At 37.3% G+C, this 25,565-nt stretch overlaps 1 protein-coding gene across 1 annotated transcript in view; it reads left to right on the forward strand.

The window, feature by feature from the left end:
* Positions 1-25,565, forward strand: part of CNGB3 (cyclic nucleotide gated channel beta 3) — a 150,338-nt gene that overhangs the window by 106,223 nt on the left and 18,550 nt on the right. The window contains exons 13-15 of the mRNA XM_003125585.6: positions 1,682-1,779; positions 12,779-12,862; positions 19,951-20,069. Of these exons, the coding sequence (XP_003125633.3) occupies positions 1,682-1,779; positions 12,779-12,862; positions 19,951-20,069 (301 nt within the window). The remainder of the gene's footprint in view (positions 1-1,681; positions 1,780-12,778; positions 12,863-19,950; positions 20,070-25,565) is intronic.

Here is a 25,565-nt window from a genome sequence, read left to right on the forward strand (position 1 = left end):
GCCTTCAGAAGGCAAGTTACATGATTCCCAAATCACAAAGGGTCATAAAAACAAATAAGAACCGCTGGTTGTTACTGGTAAGACCATTTTTTCTCCTCTCTGCCACTCTTGCACCAACCATTGGAAGAATGCATTCCTGAATCTAAATGGCGAAAATAACATACCTTTTTCTTGAACATCCCCAGCTTCCCGAGGACAAAGCAGGAGGGCAGGGCAGGAGGAGGGGCCATAACAGGCTGTTTCCCTATCTCCCTATGGTCACTGCTCCAACTCCTTTTTTTTTTTCTTCTTTTTTGTCGTTTTGCCATTTCTTGATATAGTATAGAAATTTTTTTCTTTTCTAAATAGATGTAGGAAAACATCAAAAATAGGAGTTCCATTGTGGCTCAGTGGGTTAAGGACCTGATTTTATCTCCATGAGAATGTGGGTTTGATCCCTGTCTTCACTCAGTGGTTTGAGGATCCAGCATTGTCACAAGCTGTGGCATAGGCTGCGATGCCGGTTGGATCTGGTATTGCTGCTGCACCTGTGGCATAGGCCTCAGCTGCAGCTCCAAATAAATCCCTAGCCTGGAAACTTCCATATGCCAGAGGTGCCACTGTAAAAAAAAAAAAAAAAAAAGAAAAAAGAAAACATCAAAAATAATCAACCCTGGAGTTCCCGTCATGGCTCAGTGGTTAGCATATCCGACTAGGAACCATGAGGTTGCGGGTTTGATCCCTGCCCTTGCTCAGTGGGTTAACAATCCAGCGTTGCCATGAGCTGTGGTTGTAGGTTGCAGATGCAGCTCGGATCCCACGTTGCTGTGGCTCTGGCGTAGGCTGGCGGCTATAGCTCCTATTTGACCCCTAGCCTGGGAACCTCCATATGCCGCGGGAGCAGCCCAAGAAATGGCAAAAAGACGAAAAATAATAATAATAATCAACCCTCAGAAACCCATGTTACACTGTAGACTAAAAATGGGCAGTTTTGTTCATGGAATATTATATCAGCCTGGAGGCACATTGTTTTCTAATTCATCTATAGAAAAATCTTTAATATAATCACATACTTCATTGAATTAATGAGCAAGTAAATAACAATAACTTGAATTTATTCACTTATCACTTTTTTTCTATTCCATTCTCAGCTCAGCCACCCACCAATTGTGCACAAATAAGCAAGTCCCTTACAGATTCTTTGAGCTTCAGTTACAATTTTATTTCTTTTTCTGGAACACAAGAATAGGAATATTTACCCTTAGGGTTGTCATGAGGTTCAAATAAGATGGGGACAGAGCTCTGTAAGCTACATGGTGCTCATTATTCTTTGCTATCCCAAGGATGTTAGGGCTGGTCTGCCGAATCATACGATAAGCCCTAGATCTTTCCCATCCCAGTTGTTTGCTAGTCTTGGACCCATTATCACTAAGCTTCAAATCAGCAAACACAAAGTTCTGGAATCATTCAGAACTATTATGTCACCAATGACGAAAATACTTCTTTTCTGTCTTGAATGTCATAGTGCTATTATGATAGATATGTACATGGAAGGGAAGTAATGAAAATATAGACTATGGTGCAGCTGTGTATTTATAAAAAGAGTTGATATTTTGTTTCCTCTATTTTAAATTTTTCTCAAACTTTGGTCTTTTATATTAATTATTCTGCTTTGTGGGTTGATGTGTTTATCTTTGTGAAGATGAGTCTGATCTACTTGAGACCCTGCCAACCACAATGCAGTTAGCCCTCACCATTGATGTGAACTTCAGCATCATCAGCAAAGTCGACTTGTTTAAGGCAAGTAGTTTTCCAATTCATAGGAAATCACCATATCAATTTCTCTGTAAAAATCAAATCTCTTGCTGAGTACAGCACGTAGGACTTTCTGCCTTATGTTTTAACAAAATCAAAATAATCTGGAAAATTTATGTGAAATTAGAGTCAAATAAACTATGGCTCTCTCTTCAGAAGCCTCTCTCTCCTAATTGGTGTCAAAGAAGAAGAGTTCTTCAGGCTCTTCCTGCATGAATTTAAATGTAATTAAATTCTACAGCTCTATGTCTTTGCTACTACGCACATCATTTCCCATTTACAAATGTACATCGGCAACGCATGACAGATCAGTCCCCAAATTAGCTCTGGATTGGTCTGACAAACAGAGAATCATACCTAATCATGTCTCCAACACAAATGCTTTCAGTTTAGACTTTTTACATGGCCAGATTCAATACAGAGGTCTAGATTTAAGGGGGGAAAAAAAAGTATGCCAGGAGTTTCCATTATGGCTCAACAGGTTAACCACCAGCATCATTTCTATGAGGATGAGAGCTGGGTCCCTGGCCTCAATCAGTGGGTTAAGGATCAGGTGTTGTCACAAACTGTGGCATAGGTCACAGATGCAGCCTGGATCCGGTGTTGCCATAGTTGTGGCATAGGCCTGGAACTGCAGCTCCAGTTGGACCCCAAGCCTGGAAATTTCCATATGCCACAGGTACAGTTGTAAAAAGAAAAAAAAATGTACGACAGAGAAATTTTTAACATTTTGCATGTTTTTCATGTCACAACCTTCTTCTCAATGCATTATACTACAGGTAAGTTTTTCTCACCTAACATTCATTCTGGGTATGGCATTCACTGATTCATCTATTTAATTAATCCATTCAACAACCATTTATTAAATTCCTACAATATTCTAGGCACCAATTTTGCCCCTCGGAATACAACACTTGAAAACAAATACTTACACACATCGAGCTTAAATTCCAAAAGAAAGGAATGAAAAATAAATATATAACATGTATGAAGGTGATAATGTTGTAAACAAAATTTAACAGATTAAGGAGAATGAGGGTAGTACTGAGCTTGAAAGTTCTGTTCTGATGAAGTGCAATTGAGCATCTGGGCAGAGGACTGCAAGAAGCAAGGGAGTGAGCCATGCAGGTACTGGGAGCCAGAATGGAGGGATGGACAGAAAGGGAATATTACAGGAGGATGGATGAGACGAAGCCCCAAGCTGAGAGGCTGGAGCGAAGGCAGAGTGATGGAAAGCAAAAGTAGTCAGAGGAGAATAAAAAGAGGGAGAAGGAGTCAGGGGGTAAGTTAATAGAGGGCCTTGGAGATTGTAGCATAAACTTTGGATTGTACTCCAAGGTGCAAAAACCACTGAAGACCCTGAGTGGAAGGTGACCTACTGGACTGTTTGAAAGAGATTATTTTTCCTGCTGTATGAAAATAGACCATGAAAGCAAATATGGCAGGCAGGGAGGTCAAATAGATAGGGGTAACGATCTATAGACATCTATAAGGATGATGGTGATCAGACCCAGGATAGTAGGAGTAGAGTTAAGAAATGGCCAAATATTGGATGTATTCAAAGGAAGAGCCCACAGTTTTTGCTATTTGATGGTGGAAGGGAAAAGGGGGGAGGGAGGATATCAAGGATGATTCAGGATTTAAGCCTAGGAACAGGAAAAACATACTATTTGCAAAATTGAGAATTTTAGAGTAAATGTAAGGTAAGGAGGGTAGATATAGACAGTTTGGGGATGTGTTAGTTTAAAGTGGGCATTAGAGTTCAGATAGAATGTCATGTAGGCAGTTTGATAAATAAATCTGATTTCGAGGGAGAGATCCAAGCTGGAGCCATAAATTTGAGCAAATCAAGGTATTGATGGATTTTAAACCAGGAACTAGATATGATCCCCTATGACGTAATCCAGACAGAAGGATATGCTTTGAAAATGCATAATCGATCCTGTTGTGGACATGATAAAGAAGCAGATACTATATGTCAAATGGTTAGTCAGAGTCACTCATTGTTAGCTTAACCCAAGACTCGGAAAGAAACTAGAGTTACGTCAGTATCCTAGACTCTTTTCTTGATATGTCCTGTTGTAAATTTCCATCAAGATTTTAATGAAAATATAAACCATGCAATTTTCAAATTGGCAGATGGCACAAAGCTAGAGAAATGGTTTTAAATGTGTTAGATTATGAAACTTAAAATTAACTGAATACTTTGAAACAACGACCAAAGCCAAGATTAACTTCCACAAGCATGAAAGTAAAATTTTGAATTTAGTCCTAAAATTAAATATTATAAATATAAAAGAGCAATAGTTTTATAACAATTTTTTTACACTTGGGAGTTTTAGTTGACCTCAAACTCCACATAAGTTAACAGGGGTCATTGCCCTGAATTTTAACATAATATTAGTTTTCTTGATTATTTCTACTACATCTATATTAACATTGTTGCAAATAATGTTTTAAGAAAGACTTTGACAAATAAGAGTGTTTTTCAGGGGATAAGTATGGGTTGAGTAGTGGACCAAGGATACAGCAAAATGATGGTTTTAGAAATAAAATTATTCTATAATGATACAAATCAGAACAAGGACTGCTTCTAGTGGGGAGTGGGGATAACTAGGAGGAGGCATAAGGGAACTTGATGGGTGATAAAATTTTTTTGTCTTAACTAGGGAAGCTCCACAGTGTATGCATTTGTCAAAATTGATCTAACTATCCCTTAAAATTGTTTATTTCACTGCATATAAATTATTCATCCATTAAATAAAAAGAATAGTTTCAAAAGAAAATGTGTAGGTATTGAGGACATTTCATTACAGAGAAAAATTAATTCAAGAGCAGCAGAAGTTACATGTACATGTCTGTCCATGAACAAGGACTAAGACTTACTCTATGTTGTCCAGCAAAATAACACTCGACTGAAAAGCCTATTTCTGAGCTGCAAACACATCTACTGAAATAAAATGTCCTTGGAGAAAGGCTTGGTCCTAACAGTCTTGATACCCACAGGGCACAGCACAGTTTCAGACACAGAATAACTGCTGAGTAAAGATCTCAGAAAAGAAAGGAGAGAGAGGGAAGAAGGAGAAGGAAAGAGAAGGGAGGGTAGGAAGGATGTACTGGAGCCAGTTCCTGGAGATTACAGGAAAGTAGTTTCCTAATTTGAAAGTGGTTCCCAGTTTCTAGTGGGAGTGCTACAATGGAAGCTCTGGTAAAGCAGAAGCATCAAGGAAATGTGCACAGTTTTCTGATCCTCTATCAGGGAGACTGGGAAAAGATTCCTATTTCGGTTAACAGGTTCATCTAGATAAACAGCGGTTTTCAAGCTACAGCTTGCAATCCGTTGGAGGATCCTGAAATCAATTATATAGGTCATAACAGGCATATAAAAAAAGATGAGAAAATATCAGAGTGCCTTACACATAAGTAAGGGTAAGCATTATATTACAAAATTTTTGTTTTTATTATTTATTTTTTAAATACACGTACACATATGCGTGTACTGGGCACAATGTAAATGTCCATGTTACTGTAAATTATGGCCAAAAAAACGTATGACAGCTACAAGGCTAAATGGTATTTTTAAACATTATAAAATTCTGTATAACTTAATGACTAGCTAGCTTAATTAAATTTGCATGACCAGCTCTCTTTTAAAGAAAACAAAAGCTTTAAATTATATACCAATGACTTTTATGGGATTATCTCTTATTTGGAAACTTAGTTTTCAGCCTCAGAGTTTTCTCCTTTGTTTTTACATATATTTTTGGAAATCTATAAAATCAGCAACATCCGACTGAGAAAAAAGGTTAAATCTTCACATCTTGGCTAACGTTGTACATAAACATAGATTCATTCTTTCCTGACATTTCCATTAAAGATGTAGTTCCTTCCAGAAAGAATCCGTTTCTATTTATATTTCTGGTAAATGAAAAAAAAAGTGTTTTTTTTTTTTCCTAAAGCCAAATGAGGTAGGAAATAAGCAGGTATGGAATCTTCCTAAATTTATTCCTTTTTTGAATCCAAGACAGTCAGTCATTTATATACATTTGCTATTAGAAAGGAAATAGTTTGATTAACAAACCTACACCCTTACCTCATAAATTAGACCCAGTTGATATGTGTTGTTACTGATTCAGTCATTGAATGCCACCTATGCCTTCAAGGGCTGAGACATAAAGGAGGAAGCCTTTGGAGTAAGTGTGTCCAGAGGATGCTTAGGAGGCTACAGAGTGAAAAAGAAGAGGTTTCTGAGAAGGTGTCTCATTACCACTCATTAGGACCAGAACTTAGGCTAACAACCAAAAGTGAATCTAGAACTGAAGCCAGGTCATGGCATGTGGGCCCAGTCCTAGGGGCCAAGGAAGCTGGAAAGGGGGAAACCCACAGCACAAATTTCAGTTTTACAAAAGACAGAAGATGAAGATACATTGAATAAACCAGAATATCCAGAGATAACAAAGAAGGGTGACTGTCAATGGTTAAAAATCCTGAATTCTCCCTGAAAATGAATTGTCCGTATCTTTGAAAAGCAGGCAGCAGGAAAGAGAGAAAGAGATAAGGAAAAGAGCGAGAGGAGAAGAGAAGAAAGATCTAACACCAAGATTGGAGGCTGGCAGTCATGCTTTGTAGCTTTCCAATCTTCAGGATCAGGGTAAATTAAAGGTACTTGAAAAACCTTTTAACTCACAAATACCTAGTTTAAGTTGCCCTAAAGAATATTTTAGGTTTATATCTTGGTCCCTGAGTCAAAAATATCACAAGGACTTTTCTCCATTTTGTAAATTTGTGAATGGATACAGATGTAGAAGAATTTGTTTGCAATGCAGCACCAGAAAATGAATCTAAGTAAACTTGCTTCAGTTTTTCCAGAGACACACGTCTGTTGTTTTAATTGTGTATCATATTCAATTTTTAAAACTCAAAAAAAAAAGATGTGCTTATATTCCTTTCCTTTTAGACTTGAAAATTTTGTTTAAATATTAGAGGAACAATGAGTGTCCTAATGTTTTAACAAAAGTAAAGTAAGTAATGCTGGAGTGTCACACATTGTAATATGAACAACATTACATGAAAGTGGTCCCTGCTGTCCATAATCCTTCATTCCACTGCTGTCACCACATACCTTGCTATAGCCAGTTCTTCCATGGCCTCTGTATTAGTCAGGGTACTCCAGAGAAAGAGAATCAATAGGATATATATACAGAGAGAGAGAGAGAACGAGAGAGAGAGATTTATTCTAAGTAATATCTCGTGTCGTGAGGGCTGAGAAATCTAAAACCTTCAGGGCAGGCCAGCATGTTGGAGACCCTGGGAAGTGTTAATGTTGCAGCTCAAGTCCAAAGGCAGTCTGGAAGCAGAATTCTCTTTTCCTCAAGGAACCTCAAACATTTTTCTCTTAAGGCCTTCAGCTGACTGGGTAAAGCTAACCCACAAAGTGGTATGTACCTTGCTTTCCTGAATGAAGGTCTACTGATTTAAATGTTAATCTTATCTTAAAAATACCTTCACAGTGATGTTTAGACTTGTGTTTGACCAAACATCTGAGTACCATGACCTAGCCAAGTTGTATCTTCTCAAAAACAATAGCTACTGCTTATGGAGTTCTGACTGTGTGCTACACTGTATTATCTGCTTTGATAATTAACTGTCACAGCAAGCCTCTGAGAAGTTTTACAATCCCCATTTTACAAAAAGTGCCAACAACTTATCTGACTGAGACCAAAGAGCTAGAAGCAATGGGACAGAGTTTGAACATGTTTTTTTTGTTTGTTTGTTTGTTTGGGTTTGTTTTTTTTTTTTTTTTCTTACTCCAGTCTACAAACTTAACCATTCGATGATGCTACTTTTTAGTTCTCCACCAGACCTGTCATGGATAAGTGATAAAATCCCGAGAAGTTTCCCTAGAGTCAAAAACCAGTTCAGGCTTAAGGCCATCCTTCGGCAATTTTCACAGACTTAGACTTGGCAGGTCAGTTAGCTTCATATCCAGATATCTAAATTCACACACTTTGCTACTCTCCTACTAAGAAAAGACCTTGAATCTCATGACCTTTTCTCCCTCTTAATCAAAGCAGGTAGAAATAAAGTCACAGACTTTCACACAAAAAAATTTGCTTAAATCAAGTGCGGTTAATTAGCAAAATTTTCTGCTTCTGCATGAGGTCATCAGAGTTTCTAAAGAGCTTAGAGATGAATAGTCATATTTTTTAAATTTTTTTCACAAAAATGTTTCCCTTCCTTACAGATCACATGTTTTTCCAGCCTAAATCAAGTGTTAGGCCAATAAGGAGTGATTCATTTCTATGAGGTTGGGCAGTTTCCCTTCCTTTCTGATGATGTAATATTTTGATTTTGATTTTTAAATATATTTTATCAAATTGTGCTAAGGAAAACACATTTTGCTTCTACCACTAAATTATAAAAATTGGGGAAAAATTTAATAAAAGTTCTGTTGTGCCACCTAGTGTCTGGAATTAAAATTTCATCCTTTAGAAACTGAAACAGCCCTCTGCTAAATATTAGGAAAGGAAGGACCCAGAGACACCAAAATGGGAATGTAGGTACCACCAGTCTGACAAGGAAAGCACAAAATGTCTCATTATCTTCTGCTCTGGTGAAAATTCAGAACTCATCCCAAACAGAACTTGACTCATTGTCATTATGTGCCGAGTAGAACCTGGAAAGAATGTGACTTCAGTGGCCCGAAATATGTGGAGGAAGAGTTTTATACGTGAGTGGCAGACTGAGCCAGGAATGGATTGGAAGTGGTAAAGCTATTTCTTCCCATCACAGAAGAATCCTCCGGCCATGACAGTCTAATCGCATATTTCCTCCCTAGGGCCTGAAATCAGAGCATTACGGGAAGACTTACTACCTTTCATTTTTAACCTTATTTTTAATCCTGGTGTTATCAGTAACTGTAGCATTGTTGCTAGACTTTTTAAAGTATTTTGAACAATGAGTTTATAACCCCAGATGAACTCCATTCAACTACACATGCTGAGCAATTACTCTGTCTAAAGCACTCCTGGGATACCCCAGACACTACTCTCATACAGTTCTTGTCTTCCCGTGCCTCCTGGAAGGAAGGGTCAGGAAACTCTAAATAAATAAGATGACACCCTTGGTTGCTGTGTGATGATTCAGTGTCTTAAAACATATAAAGTGCTTATATCAATACCCTGAATGTAGTAAGTTATATTATTATTATTACTCTTATTACCAAGAATTATAACTGAATCAATTCCAAGGGAGTTTCCATATGAGTAAAATCAGTGTATGTCTCTGCCAATCATAAGAAGATGGATTAGAATCCTCAGGGTTCCATCCAACTTGCGACTTCTCACTTTAACTATGTGATACTGAAGCTCCTAGAAAAATAGAATTATGGTCAGTTCTCAAGGAAAGCTTGATGCCAATGACTCTATTAGTGTTTGAAACTGTTAAATATAGGGTTAAGTCTGCTATCACTTAGAACTCAGTGAGTTATGACATCATAGTACCTTACCAATTATTTATCGCATTTGACTTGGCTGCTCCCAACAGCTACCTATCAGTAGCATGATTGGCAGAGTCAACAGCATGGGCAACTAGATTCAGAATTCCCTGTCCTAGACATATCATCCATCATTTGCTCAGTGGGAATGGAGTTTAATATGGAACAAAGCATTTATTTTTATAATAAACAAGGCTGAGTTGAGAAAAGCCCTGAAAACTGCTGATTATACTTGAGGGTGACTTAAAGTCATAGTGAGTTATATATTACTGATACTATCTTAAGTTCCTTTTCAAAGGAGGCTAGAAATGGAGATATCCTTCAAGACTGAGAAAGTAAGCATCCAAAGATAAATTTTACCAATTTTACAATTGTGTTCAATTGTATTTCTCCCAACTTCATTCAAATCGCCAGAAGCTTTATTCAAATATGTAACAGTTTTTATACACCACCAAATTTTCCAGTGTTGAAAATGGAATAATCTCTAACAACTTCATTCTACACATCAGCCCATATTTATCTAGTGTCTGGCATGCCCCAAGCACTGGCAATACCCTGGGTGTATGGAAATGACTAATACATAAATCTTTCCCTTGAGTTGCTCAGAATGAAGATCACATACACACACACTCACTGTCTGATGAGTCTCTTCCTTTGACACCTATTGCATGGGTGACATTTGGAAAATAATCAGTAGACTTTCTGAGCCTGTGTTCCTTCATCTAAAAGCCAAGAGTGTTAACAATATATTAATTAATGCTAAGCAACACAGAGAGGTTGGAAGAATTAAACAGGTAAAAATAAGAAAATAGTACAATTTAATACAAACATTGTGTTAATATAATGTTAATATTGACATTTACATGGGTACTCTCACTTTATAGAAAAAGGAACATGTATGAAGCAATAACTGTGTTCCGACTTTCTCTAAATCAGAAATTTCCCTAATTACTTCTATAAAGGAAATGGAGGTGCATTATAAGGATTAAAATGCTGGGGTATAATTCTTTTTAATCATACAATAATAGAGCCAAACTGTATCACACAAAAATAATCATTTGGGGAGGTCACTTGGGGAGACAATTGTTCTCAAATGCATCATAAAATATAATGACTTCATGATGCAAACTGATTTCACTAAACCAAAATACAGAAGGGAAGAGTCTAGTCCTAAATTACAGCTGCCCCAAGGCCAGTGGCTCTTGTCCGTAAAGCAATCATTAAGGGAGAGAATCGCTTAAGTGACTAAGTGACACTACGGCTGCTGGCCTACACCATATCTCACAGCAACATGGGATCCTCCACCCACTGAGTGAGGCCAGGGATCGAACCTGCATCCTCATGGATACTAGTCAGATTTGATTCCACTGTGCCACAATAGGAACTTCCTGTATTGTACTTTTTATTATACACTACTATGTTCCATTTACATGAGTTAATACACATACTATGCAAGTATGTTGATAAAAACTCGTACTTATAATGGTTTAAATGTTTTTCTCTGAGGAAATCCAAGCTATAAGCTAACTGCTATCCATATATTTGGGCATTTCTACTGAGGAAAGCACAAATTGTTTGCTAATTTATTTTAGGGTTTATCCCCTATTTTGGTCCAACATTTTCTATTAATTGGGTTTCTTTATAGTGCTTTCTGCTGGTGAGCTAAGCTGAAGGATAGAAAAGATGAAAAACATTCCTTCACAAAGAGGACTTTGTTCCTCCAAATGATATTGGGATGTGTGTTTTACTTTATTTTTATTAATATAAGTAAAATTAAGTCAAAGTCTCATCAATTCTAATCCCCTATTCCATTCTCCTTTCTCCTCCCCAGAGGTGGCCACTAAGATGATTTTAGGGATATCCTTCCAATCTCATTTTTATTTTATTTTTATCTATATAAATATCAATGATAGGCAGTATTATTTTGTATAGTTTTTTCATAGTCAGAGTCATATTGAATATATTCTACAGCTTGCTTTTATGCAGACCTCATTATTTGTTGAAATCAATCATATCTATGTATAGAGAGAAAACTGGTTTATTTATTTTAACCACTCTATGGTTATTGCAACCTGGAAATCTTCAATATTTTTATCTGCCCACAGATTGTCATTTTGTTGTCTTCAGTTGAAAATAATCCTGCCACAAACACCTTTGTATATTCATAGAATTATTGCCATGGAAAACAACATTTAAAATCATTAGTAATTCCAATGAATATAATTTAATACAGTTGGGAATTGTCATTAAAGTTCAATCCAACAAGAATTGTTCAAGTAATGAATAACTTTATTTTGCCCTACAAACTATAACTGTAAAATTTAACACCAAAAACTCAAATTGTACATATGGAAGTAAGTGTAAATGGGTTTTTAGATACTCTCTTTCTGATCATTAATAATAATAATGCTATTATTCTTTATAGCTATGAATGATTGAGAGTTAACTTCATTGCAATGATACCCAGATATATTTAAGCTTAAGAACTTCCAAATATATTTCTAATGAATTTTCTCAAAAATAACAAGAATACCAACTTTCTTTAGTGGGGGAGTTCCCTAAAATCAATCCAAAGTTTGTGTTTTTTCCTAAGAGACATCTGAGCAATCAGAATAATTTCCAAAATGAAATGACTCTGAATCAATGACAGCATTAAAAGAAATAGGACACATGAGCTACAAATTTAGAGAATCTTTACTGAAAACAAAATAACAATATTTAGAAAGAAATTAATGTTTGTCATTTGCTTGAGCATATATGATCATTTACGCGCAAAACAAATACATAACAAGTAAAGAAAAAGTAAATATCCCTCTGCCTGAAAGGACCTTTGTGAATCTTTGCAAATACAAATCACTGTCATCTTCAAATGACTCAAATTGCATCACCTACACAAGTACCTTCTTGCTGCATCTCTATTCCCAGGCAGAAGTAAACCCTGCTCCTCTTAAAACTTTTAAAGATCTTTACTTGGGATGTCTTATGACATGATTAACATCTACCACAAATTACAGCTTTTCTGTTTATATAAAACATTTTCCCAACTAGACTTACTCTCTTTCATCTTTGATTGCACCAAGGGCATGTTTCAAAGGCTTGCTCATAGCAGTTTCTCAGCAGTATTTGTTGGAGGTATTCTTGTTGGCTTTTGCCTTTTCTTTCCATTCAAGATAACCAAAAGCTATAGCTTCTCCAGTCTGAGACTGACGGCATGAGATACATAGATACATAGCAATAGGTAGTAGAAACAGGATTAAAAACCAAATCTAACTGACCAGAATCCAAATTCTTGCCATTATATTATAGATATTTTTTTTTCTAAATTTTGGGTAAAGACAAGTCCATATCTACTGGCAATTAATATTTTAGAGTTAATGCAGACATCATCTATTACTGTTTATTAATATTGCATTTTAAAATTATTTGGAATATTGGCTTTTTAGCTGATTCCGTAGGAATTATTTTTCTCTTTATTATTTTTCTCTTTAGGGTTGTGATACACAGATGATTTATGACATGTTGCTAAGGTTGAAATCCATTGTCTATTTACCTGGTGACTTTGTCTGCAAAAAGGTGAGTATGTGCTATTTTTCAAATACATGCCTAGTAAATAAATACATTTGAAGAGTTCAGACATAAGTCAAGTGAATAGTTTAAAGAAAATTTGTCCAGGGTGAATTCCATAGTATAGAACTAATCATGAGATACAATTCTTTAAAGTGATAATGTGCTCTCAGAGTTCAAATGGAGCAAGACAATATGGATTTCATTACTTACAATTATAGAATATAAATGTGGGTGGTCTAAAAATTTGCTTTGTGTAAATGTAAACCATTGATTGTGACACCGCATTAATTCCAAATGTTGGGAAAAGTTACAGAAATGAGAGGTGGTTCCCCCCTTTTTATGTCTTTGGCAAACCATCAGTTACCTCTATTTAGCTCACCCAGTTAGTGGATAATAAATACCACATTTTTAAAATTTTTATTGTACTTTTTGCGATTACATAGTAATACATGTTCATTAATTTTAAATGGAAAACACTTAAAAGCACAAAGACAAAAATTCTACCACCCAGAAATAGCCAATATTAATATATTCTAATCTGTGTTTTTTTACCTATTGATGGAAAAAAAATTATAAAATCGGCATCATACCTACTTATGTTTGAAACTTGTTTTGTCATGTCAGGATGTATCACAGAAACTTTTTACATATTATTAATAAATATACAACCTCCTTTTTTAAAGCTGCATAATATTCTTGTCTATAAATATATACAATAATAAATTCCCAAGTGTCTGCTATTACAAAGAACTATAAAATGAACATTTTTGCATATCTCTGATTACTAAGGAAGAAGAGAAGAAATAATGACCTTGAGTTTTAAATATTGAGATATTAAATCAGTTGTGAAGGTAACAATCATAATGAAACATAGAAAAAACAAAATAATGTATTAAGTGCCATGGCAGAAGTAAGCACAAGCAGAGTGACACAGAGTGAAGACACTTATCCACTGGGATACTGGAAGATTTCCTGGAGAAGACGTTAGTCAACCTGTCTTTAAAAATGAAGCAAGAAGATCCTGTTGTGACTTAGAGGGCTGAGAACCTGACATAGTGTCTATTAGAATGGAGGTTCGATCCCTGGCCTCACTTAATGGGTTAAGGATCCAGCGTTGCTGCAAGCTGCAGCATAGGTCGCAGATGCAGCTCAGATCCGGTGTTGCTATGGCTGTGGCATAGGACTGCAACTGCAGTTCCAATTCAACCCCTAGCCTGAGGACTTCCATGTGCCACAGGTGATTAAAAAAATTAATCAGCATGAACCAGGAGAAAGAATAGGACTTCCTGAGGGAGGAAAGTATTCACATGAGCTAAGGAAGAAAGGAGGGAATTGTATCTTCAGAGGGAGTGCACAGAACTACGGTAAATCAAAACTTAGAAAATTTTAGTATCATTTACTCCATGGAATAAATAATTTTGAAATACCATGGACCAGCCCTGTGCTGGGTACTGAATATATTCAGCAACAAATGAAAAAGGATGGTTCTGGAGTTTCCATAATGGCGCAGTGGAAACAAATCCAACTAGGAACCATGAGGTTGCAGGTTCAATCCCTGGCCTCACTCAGTGGGTTAAGGATCCGGAATTGCCTTGAGCTGTGGCGTAGGTCGCAGACACGGCTTGGATCTGGCATTGTTGTGGCTATGGCGTAGGCCAGCAGCTATAGCTCTGATTAGACCCCTAGCCTGGGAACCTCCATATGCCTCTGGTGGGGCCCTAAAAAGAAAAAAGAAAAAAGACCAAAAAAAAAAAAAAAAAAGGATGGTTCTTGTCCTCCAGGGGCTTATAGTCCAGCAGCAGGGTATTCAATTCACAGTGTACACCAGAATCAGGTGAACTTAGAAGTTTGGGTTCTATATCCAGTAATTCAAGTGGTCTGGGTGGACCCCACAGATCAATATTTTTTGAAAGCACTCAGATGATTCTAAATTGCAGCCAAAGTTGAGTGTCACTGGCCTAATGGAAGACACAAACAATAACAAATGAAATTACATGAATGCATAACTCCAAAATGTGTTAACTATTATAAAACAAAAATAGAATTTGACAGGAGACTGTGGTGGTGAAGCACTTAATTTAGATTGGGGGACTCAGGAAAGGGGAGATTATCAGGTTGTCAGACATGATCTTTGTGAAAATATAAAGAGAAATGGTTCTCAAGTTAAAAAAAAAAAAAAAAAAAAAAAGGGAGAGGGAGTTCCCGTCGTGGCGCAGTGGTTAATGAATCCGACTAGGAACCATGAGGCTGCCGGTTCGGTCCCTGCCCTTGCTCAGTGGGTTGACGATCAGGCGTTGCCGTGAGCTGTGGTGTAGGTTGCAGAGGCGGCTGGAATCCCGCATTGTTGTGGCTCTGGCGTAGGCCGGTGGCTACAGCTCCGATTCGACCCCTAGCCTGGGAACCTCCATATGCCGCGGGAGCGGCCCTAGAAATGGCAAAAAGACAAAAAAAAAATGGAGAGGACAGTATTTTAGGTGAAGACTTGGAGACATGAGACAGGACAAAGCTTGACGTATTCAAGGAATAGAACCAAGTAATCAGCTGGGATAATGGTGAAAGACAGTCAAATAGAGTGGAAGGCACTTTAAGGCACCCAGTGGAGATAACTAATACACAGGTAGAAATGATCTAGTCCATGAGAGAGGACAGAACTGGAGGTAAATCTTTGGGGACTGGCATAAAATGGAAACTGATTTCATAAGAAACTCAAGAAAAGGTAAATGAAGAAGACCAACTCTGAAGAATACGGTATTTATGAAGGAAATCAATGAAGGATCCTACAGGGCACCTGAAAAGGAGCTGTCAGCGGTAAAAGAGGAAAAATGGAGGAGGGATCGTGATATTGTGGGAACGAAGAATGTAGAATCCCACACAAATCATTACAAGTTAAAAGTAGGCAGATTTGGAGTTCCCGTCGTGGCTCAGTGGTTAACAAATCCGACTAGGAATCATGAGGTTTCGGATTCCATCCCTGGCCTTGCTCAGTGGGTTAGGGATCCGGCATTGCCGTGAGCTGTCGTGTAGGTTGCAGACGCGGCTCGGATCCCGCGTTGCTGAAGCTGTGGTGTAGGCCAGCAGCTACAGCTCTGAATTGCCCCCTAGCCTGGGAACCTCCATAAGCCGCGGGAGCGGCCCTAGAAAAGGCAAAAAGACAAAAAAAAAAAAAAGTAGGCAGATTGGTGATATGAAATCATTTTCATGAAAATGGGAAGTACAAACCACGGCTCAGTTTAAGGACCCCTTTCGAGCCTTGGGAATGACATGGCCTTAATGCACCAAAATGGCCTTTCAATTTGTTCCAATAGCAGCAAGGACTGAAATTTGAGATAACTTATAGAAGCCTCAGCACCCATGCCCACGGGCAGTGAAAATTTGCTTAACAAAGTGTGAAATGCAGAGTAGATGCAGCCTTCTCATTTCTAATTTCTTCCTCACATCACATCCATCACTCAATAATAAAAACAAAATCAGTGAACACAGATGAGAAAAGAATGGGAGTGGGGAGCAGAAATAAAAAGCCATGAGATTCCAAGCCACATTTCTTTGTTTCTATTTTTAAGAAGTGATTGAATTAATAGCAGATATTGACAGAGAGGAAAAGTTGCCTTGGCCGGATTTTAATAGCTGAATTCAGCTTTATTTTTGCTTTATCATTTCCACAAATCACTGTAGGAAAAGGTAAGAAAAAAAAAAATGTTGCATTGGAGGAAGTCCAAATAATTGAAGAAATTGCAGGGCTCAGACTGAGTTTGCTGACTTGCTTAATCCTCTGAATGGCCCTAAAGTACCAAGTGGATAGCTTGGACTCCTTCAAAGAGCATTTGGGAATTTTCCCAGGATTAATTTGCAAGAATTAATTTGAGTGTCACAATGCCCCACTAGCCTCAGAAATAGCATTCTACACAGGAACCCCCAAAATTTGAAGTGCTTTCTCTCTAAGTGTTACCTATTGTACATGAAGGGCTTGCATTTCTACACACAAAGCAACCATAAGAGCTTGGTTTGATCTTATTTTGCACATGCTGTCAGACCTTGTTCTCTAAGGGACGTCTACTTCATTTGAATGCTAATTAAACTTGCAGGAAAGTCTTAAATTAGCCTAGAAATATGCAAGAAATAGTGGAAGTTTTGGTTCGTTGATTATGCCAGATCTCCTTGGAAAATTATTGAAATGATCGTTAAAAAATAATTAAAAGTGCTGAACTATATTTAAGTACCCATTATGTACTTCTCCCTCCAGTCAGTTGTAATAACTGCTTTTGAAAAATCATTCCAGTTCCTTGAGAATTACTTCATGCAAAGAATTAAGGAATATGACCCTGTCCTAATCATTACTTCCTAGAGTATCTCTTGGAAAACTAATTTTTAGACAGTTTCTCTTATTCTTAAAGTAATTCATAGCCATGGTATTCATTCTTAAAGAGGTCAATCTTGATATTGGATTCATCATTAGATATGGTCTATCTGTATATTATATTATTAAGTGACATAGGTGTCTAGTTCTAATGCTATCATCTGTCAGCCTTGTAATTTTGCTCAAGACAGTTAACTTTTCAAGCCTCTACTACAAATGTTTAAATAAGAATAATGATATCTCTCCTCTTTGACCTTCCTGGGATTTTTGCAAGAATTAAATGTGTTCATATCTATGAAAATGCTTTGAAACTATAAAATAGCATGTTCTGATAGAAGGAATATAAGCATTAAAATAGGAAACAATGAAAAATCAGATATTATGAATTTTAAAAGTCCTTGGCAAATACAAGATGTATTAGCATTGATATCATGGAAATAACTATAATTAGGTCCATCTGTATTGGAATTTCTACTTAGATCTATATTTGAGAATAATATTCTGCACTATGCAAAATTTAAATATACTTTTTGCATTGCTTAGTTAGGAAATGTGCATTCTAGGCTTCCTTTTCCTTCTAATTACTGTCACGGGAAGCACTGGTTACTCAGCCAAATGTTGATTCATCGATCTTAACCTTTATTTTTCTTTCCGTAAAATGGAAGTAATAATATTCTAACTTCCTTATAAAGGTCATGGGGAGATAAAATGAGAATTTCAGTCATAGATATTAAATAAGAAGTGGGTCTGAAAAATTTAACCTTAATCTAACAATTAAAATATGACAATAATTAATGTTTAGGAAAATAACCCTTCATATTAAAGGATTTCAAAAATCCCCAGAGAATAGTTAGTTTATAAATCATTCATAAATGAGCACCTATGTCATAATCCCTGTGCTCAGCACTCAGGAATGAAATAGACGTTGTCTCAGCCATTGCAGAGCATAAGCTATAATCAACATTGTTTAATCTTATCAATTTTAGTGTATTCTAATCCTTTGAAAATATGGTTAACAAGAATATTTGATGAGAATAAGCAATGAGGTCATACTATATAGCACAGAGAACTATATCCAGTCTCTTGAAATAGACCACGAGGGAAGATAATATGAGAAAAAGAATGTATATATACATGTATGTATGTATGACTGGGCCACTATGCTGTACAGCAGAAATTGACACAACACTATAAATCAGCTATACTCTAATTTAAAAAAAAAATAAAAGAATATTGGATGAATTCAAATACTGGATGAATTCGAATAATCCTAAACCACCTTTAAGAGAATTTATTGTATGCTAATATTTTTAATAGCCCAAGACTCAACTTACTAAGATGTGTAGGTACTATTATCTAAATATTTTGCCTAGTAATATACACACCGGTTTAAAATATAACATATACACACTATCATATGTAAAATAGATAACCAACAAGGACCTACTGTATAACACAAGGAACTATACTCAACATTTTGTAATAAACTATAAGGGAAAAGAATCTGAAAAAGAATATATGTATTATATATATAACTGAATAGCTGTTGTGCTATGTACCAGAAACTAACCTAGTATTATAAATCAACTAGACTTCAATTTTTTAAAAAAGATTAAAAATAATAATAATAAAGTTTAACAACTTTTCTTGACCCAAGTGCCATTTAGGTCTCTTGTGAGACATATTTATTCTTTTCAGATCCTGGAGTGAGAAGATATGTTGCACAGTTCCACAATCACCCACTAGTTCAGTGATGTACATGATTCAACATAAAATTATATGTATCACTTAATATTTATTACAGCAAATCATACAGCACAGGACCAGCAGGGAGAAGATATGCATAGGCAAAGGCTAGAGAAAGCAGGTCCTACTTCTGAGAGGGTCACATGGATGCATTTTTATCTCCCACTGGGGACCATGGAGACAAGGGCAAAATATCTCTGCCTCAGGAAACTCATCAGAGTCTTGGAGTCCAAAAATTTTAAATGGGGCTGGTCACATAGCTGCATAACCAGCCATGGCTCAGATTCCAAACTAGATACCAAGCACACATCATAAATCATTGTGTTTACATTGAACAGTGTTGACAGCCTTGTATATCCTGCCACACTGCCTAAAGCATACAGAATAACATCATTAACCAGTGGCTATGTGAACATTTCAGAATTTTAGTTTTCAGGGCTTGAACAAGGGTCACTTCCCCAGCTCCAGAGTCCCCAGAGATAAGCAAGAACTGAGTAAAACAACCTGCTGCATTAACACTTTCCTCTCAATAGAGAACAAGAATAATGGCTTAAAGGTTTCCTATGCTCCAATTACTACAATCAGACCTCAGTGTTATAGACAGAAGAGCGGAGTTGACATTTGAATGGCTGTAACACATGCTTTTTGGATAAACCAAGCAACTTCTTTAAAGCAATAGCAGTGGTCACCAAAGCTAAGGAGACCATGCTTAAAATCTGTTCTTTCCTTTATCCATGCCCATTCTGGAAACAATGTGAAACAATGGCATACAGTGTTCACATTCTGGAGAGTATCACTTTCCTAATAATTTCCTTTCACATGATATGTCTAACCAATGTCCAAAACTACCTCAAGTGTTAAGATACTTTTACACTGGTGTTCCTTGCTTCCTTCATCTACATTTAATCCTCTAGAAGAGTTTATATTTCTTAATTTAGGACATAATTGTCAAGAAAAAAGTTACTACCATTTCCTCTTTATATTTGGCATATAGGGAGAAATTGGCAAGGAGATGTACATCATCAAGCAAGGAGAAGTCCAAGTTCTTGGAGGTGCTGATGGTGCTCAAGTTCTTGTTACTCTGAAAGCGGGGGCAGTGTTTGGAGAAATCAGGTACTGAAAGATTCTGGACATTGTTCTAAGGGTTGGTAAGTGAGTTAATTTATTAAGAGCCCTTAGAACAATGTCCATTATTGTAAGTAATTGAGTCTGTCATTTTTCATAAAAGAAAACTGTTAGGTCATAAAATAAGTAAAGTTACAGAGTTACCTTGTTGCACAGTATGTTGAGGATCCAGTATTGTTGCTGTAGCAGGTTCAATCCCTGGCCTGGGAGCTTCCACATGCCATGGTCATAGCCAAAAAAAAAAAAATTAAATTTCATGCTCAAATTCATCAGTGGTTTGATTATGCTGACAGAATTCATAAAATAAGTGTTTTCACATTTGTATGTATCCCTTCCCTTCCCCAAAAGACCTAGCACATTTAGCCCTTTGGGTCCGGGACTTAGATCAGTGCCTGGCATAAGGTAAATGCTCAATAAATATTAAATAACGAATGAAGGGATTGGATGAATGAATGAATGATGAAAAAAGAGACTGGGGGAGTTAATTGTCAGACTGCTGGAAAATTTGAATTCCAAGCTAAGACAGTGGTTTTGAGTAGATGAGTGATAATGATTATTACTGTAGAACCAAATTGCCTGAGTCCAGATCCCAGTACCAACACTTACAAGCTTTGTCCCTTTGTCACTTGACCCCTCTGTTCCCCATCTTAATAATTAGAATAAAAATAGTACATATCCTAGAGGGTTGGTAAGTTAATTTATTAAGAGTACTTAGAACAAAGTCCAGCATCTTTTGGAGCTCAATAAGTATTAACTATAGTTATTATTATTTCCTATTGGCCAGGAGAAATTTATCCTACAAGTCCCCAAGTGTAAGAATAGTGACAACTTAGTATCTATGGGGAGATTGGTTCCAGAACCCCAACAGTTACCAAAATCCATTAATACTCAAGTTCCTTATATAAAATAGTATGATAGAGTCCACCCTCCTTGAGGGTTCCACACCCCAGGATTTAGCAAAGCAGATTGCACAGCCCATGTGGGACTGCACAATTCATGGGTACAAAGATCTGACACTATAGATAGGAATTTTAAGTGTTTTGTGGGCTAAATATTTTCTATGCATTATCGTATGTAAACATATTCATGTATTCATCCAATAAACACATATTGAGTATCTCATACATGCTAGACTGTCAGATAGCACTCTAAGCTCTGGGAATATACTGTGAAAACAGTAGACAAGAGCTTACAGTCTTGTGGGAGAAAACTAACAATAAATAAATAACTAACTAGATAAGATAAATTCACACTGTGATAACTGCTAGGAGGCAAAATTGTTAGAAAGTGATGCATACAGTAGAAATTATCACAACATTTTAAAACAACTACACTTCAATAAACTTTAAAAAAGACAAAAAAGAAAAAAGGTTTAAGAAAAAAGAATGTGACTGGAGATGCTATTTTACATACAGTGGTCAGGGACAACCTCTCTGGACAGATAATATTCCAGCTAACCCTTGAGTGTAAATGGAGCAGCCATCCATAAATGGGGGAAGAGTTCCCCAGATGGTGAAACAGCAAGTGCAGAAGCCTAGAGGTAAAGCAAGGTGCTTGTCTGGTTGGAAGACATAGAGGTCAGTATGGCAGGAGCTCAGTTAATAAGGAACACTGTGGGGAGATGAAGCCAAAGAGGTGAGCAAGGACCAAATTATACAGATCTTTTAGGCCACAGTAAGGAATTTGTATTTTATTCTAAACACCAATGGATGCCAATGGAGGATTTTAGGCAAAATAATTATACAATTTGAATTATGATATTAAAGCCCCCTCTAGTAGCTATGTGGAAAAGGGGCAGGGAGTTCCCATTGTGGCTCAGTGGGTTAAGAACCCAACTAGTATCCATGAGGATATGAGTCCTTAACCCACTGCCTCTTTCAGTGGGTTAAGGACCCAGCATTGCTGCAAGCTGTATCTCACGTCGCAGATGCGGCTCAGATCCAGCATTGCTGTGGCTGTGGTGTAGGCCTGAAGCTGCGTCTCCAATTTGACCTCTAGTCCAAGAACTTCCATATGCCTCAGGTGCAGCCCTAAGAAAAGAAGAAAAAAAAATTTTTTTAAGTAAGAAAAAAAAGAAAAGGGGCTGTAAAGGAGGAAGAATGAAATAGAGGAAATCAGTTGGAAGTCAGTTGCAGCGGTTCAAGTGAAAGATAGAGTTCTGAAGTAAGATGCTGGATCTTAAGGTGAAGAGTGCACTGTCAGGCAGTTACTAAAATAGTCAGTTCACAACTAGGAAAATTGCCATTCTGAGGTATCAATTATTTTGCCCAGGGTAACATACTAAGAAGTGAAAAGGACAATATTCAGACATGAGTTTTATGGTTTAGGGCCTAGTGATTTTTCCACCACACCGCAGAAGAAAGGTGTTCAACCAACCTCAGATTTCATAGCTGCTAAGTTATCTTCCAACAAGAGTGAAACCTAATGTAAACTATGGGCCTAGGATGACATTGATGTGTCATTCTAGGTTCGTAAATTACAATAAATGCAATAAGGGATGTTGGTAAAACTATACCTATGGGGGAACAGAAGTATATGGGAAACATTTGTACCTTCCCCTCAATTTTGCTGTAAAACCTAATCTCTAAAAAATAAAGTCCTGATTTTTATTTATTTATTTATTTATTTATTTTTACTTTTGTCTTTTTATGCATACACCTGTGGTATATGGAAGTTCCCAGGTTAGGGGTAGAATCACAGCTGTAGTTGCAGGGCTACTCCACAGCCACAGCAACACGGGATTTGAGCCACCTACGTCAGTAACCTACAGCTTACGGCAACACCAGATCCTTAACCCACTGAGTGACACCAGAGATTGAATATGCATCCTCATGGGTATTAGTTGAGTTCTTAACCCACTGAGCCACAATGGGAACTCTCCTAATTTTCAAAAATGGAAAAAAAAAATAAAGAATAAGAAGAATTTATCTTCAGGTCTAGAGATACAAAGCGTAATTTATAACTTTATAATTAGCATAATGAGGGCTTCCTTAGAATGTTAAAGCATGTTATTTGTCTATTGATAATGAGGCTTTTCGTTTTTATTTTTCCTCCTGGCTTAGAACTGGGTGGGCACTTCTGTGAGGGTTGTGCCCTGGGGCAGTGGTGGAAACTGGGGCAGTGGCACTTCTCAGAATGTCCAGCTCTGTATGTTCTTTGCCTATTTTCAATCACTTCCTTACTGGGAGTCCTTGCAAAAGTTATTTAATATTTTAGTGACTTAATAATCACCATAATCTTCAAGGTCATAAAACAAGCAACAGTCTAATCTAAAACATTGCAGAAATTAATTAGCTGACCTCTTCCAAGGGTTGAGTACTCCCTGAAGAACAAAGCTTTGTAAATACAAGTATGTTAATTGTTGATATTATCATAATAGAAGGAAATACACTAGGAATACAATCCAGGTGCTGCTGAGTTGCAATTGAAAGGAATCAGAGATTCTTGACAGCAGCTTCTCAAATAAATCTCCTATTACCCATTGGGTTTCTAAGGCCAAGTTGAAAGCAGTAGACCAGACAAGCTCTAAATTTGCTCAAAATTGGGTGGATTCAAGCAAAAGGGAGATTTTTGCCTTAACTCTTTTCTTGGCAGTGGTTGAGAAGACAGTCTGCATCTGCCTCTTCCCAGGTATCCCCAGGCTTCACAGGCCCACAGCTGTCACACACTCTGGGGCTCTAGTTATTTATTCCAGCAATGGAGGCATGTCTGCCAAACATCTAGATACTAGAAAGATCTAGTAATCCTGTTTACTACTCAAAAATGCTGTGACCTTTGTTAAAATGAGCTAAATCCAGCACTATAACATAGCTTTTTAAAGAAGGTTCTTTTTTCTTAGAAAAAAGTAAGAAAGAAAAGAACTGAGGGCTTTCAAGGACATTACATACTAATCCAAAAGAGCAAAGCCCTGACTGAAATATAGATTTACAGCCTGTCCTGGAGAAAACCCAGACCACGTTTCCAATTAACATCTGAAGAGTTCAGACACCCCATTTTTAATAGAAAGACCCAGGGTCTGCAGGGGATGGCCTTGTGGTAGTTCTAACTCCACTGTTTTCTTTACAAATATATTTATTGCCAAGTCTTATTCACCGAATGTGTTTAACCACTTCCTGTCCTCTTTCTGCATCTGTTAAAATATCACTTTTCTTGAAACGCATCTGAATTTTTAACCTTGCTGTTGCTATCATGATTTCAATAGGAGTCCCCATTGGTTTCATCTTCCTCTGAAATGTCCTCTCCCTGGAAAATACCTGTTCACCTCTCAAGACTTCAATTCAGATGTCACCTCCCTAAGGCCATCTCCAATTGCCCCAACTAGTTGCTCCCTGTTCTATGCTTCCATAATATTTCATTCATGACTTTACTATAGGAATTACCACTAATTAATAATTAATTTGTTCAGATGGAGCTCCTCAATAGCCTAAGCTATTAAAATATAAAAACTAGGACTTTCCATCTTTATATCACCAGCAACTACATAAAACTCTGGTTTTCATTGATATTCTGCCTCCATTCAAAAATAATTTGCAGGGCCCATTGTGGTTCAGCAGGTTAGGAACTTGACATAGTTTCCACAAGGATGCAGGTCCACAGCCCAGGAGTCTCCGGTGCCACCTGAAGCTGGAAGAGGCAAGAAGGGATTCTTTCCTAGAGTCCTTGGAGGGAGCCCAGCCCAGTCAACATCTTGATTTTGGATTTCTGGCCTCCAAAACTGAATACATTAAGTCACTGATTTTTCAGTAACTGTAAGCAGCCCTAGGAAACAAAGGTAATACTACATTTTTACATTATTAACCTTTGAAATTTTACTAGGGGAAAGGAAGTTCTGCTTGACACTCACATTCCCTGGCCAGTCTACCTCTCAGACCTATCAATTCTACCCCCAAATTGTGTGTCCAATCCATTGTACCTTACCTTCTCCACTGCCCTTCCTTTTGCCCAAAGCACCTCCCTCTCTCACTGGACAACTGCAGTTGCTACTCCAAGTCTCCCAGTCTAACCATCGCACCCTCTTAATCCAGGTTCAACTAACAGCCAGAGGATATCCTTGGGAAACACAGGTATGATCACATCACTGGCCTCCTGCTTGACCTCATGCCGTGCTTTCACATGTCCTTAGAAACAAGATCAGAGTTCTGTCCCTAACCTACAAGATCCTGCAGAGCAGAGTCTAGCCTGTGCCTACCTCTATACTTCAGCATGCACCCCCTGCCCTTTCTCTCTTTAATCCAGACTTCAGTTCCCTGAATGTTACCCATGCCATCCAGCCATAAGGAGCTGGGGTTTTTTCCACCTTATTTTGGAATTAAAAGCCTTTTTAAATTGAGTTTATAACATTATATATGTTTCATGTATACATTACATTATGACTTTTGAATGTCCCACAGTATGTTCACCACCAAAAGTTTTGTTTCCATCTGTCACCATATAGTTGACCCCCTTTACTCATCTCACCCTCTCTCAACCCCCTTCCCCTCCAGT

This window comes from Sus scrofa, chromosome 4 (genome assembly GCF_000003025.6).
Source record: "Sus scrofa isolate TJ Tabasco breed Duroc chromosome 4, Sscrofa11.1, whole genome shotgun sequence".
NCBI lineage: Eukaryota > Metazoa > Chordata > Mammalia > Artiodactyla > Suidae > Sus > Sus scrofa.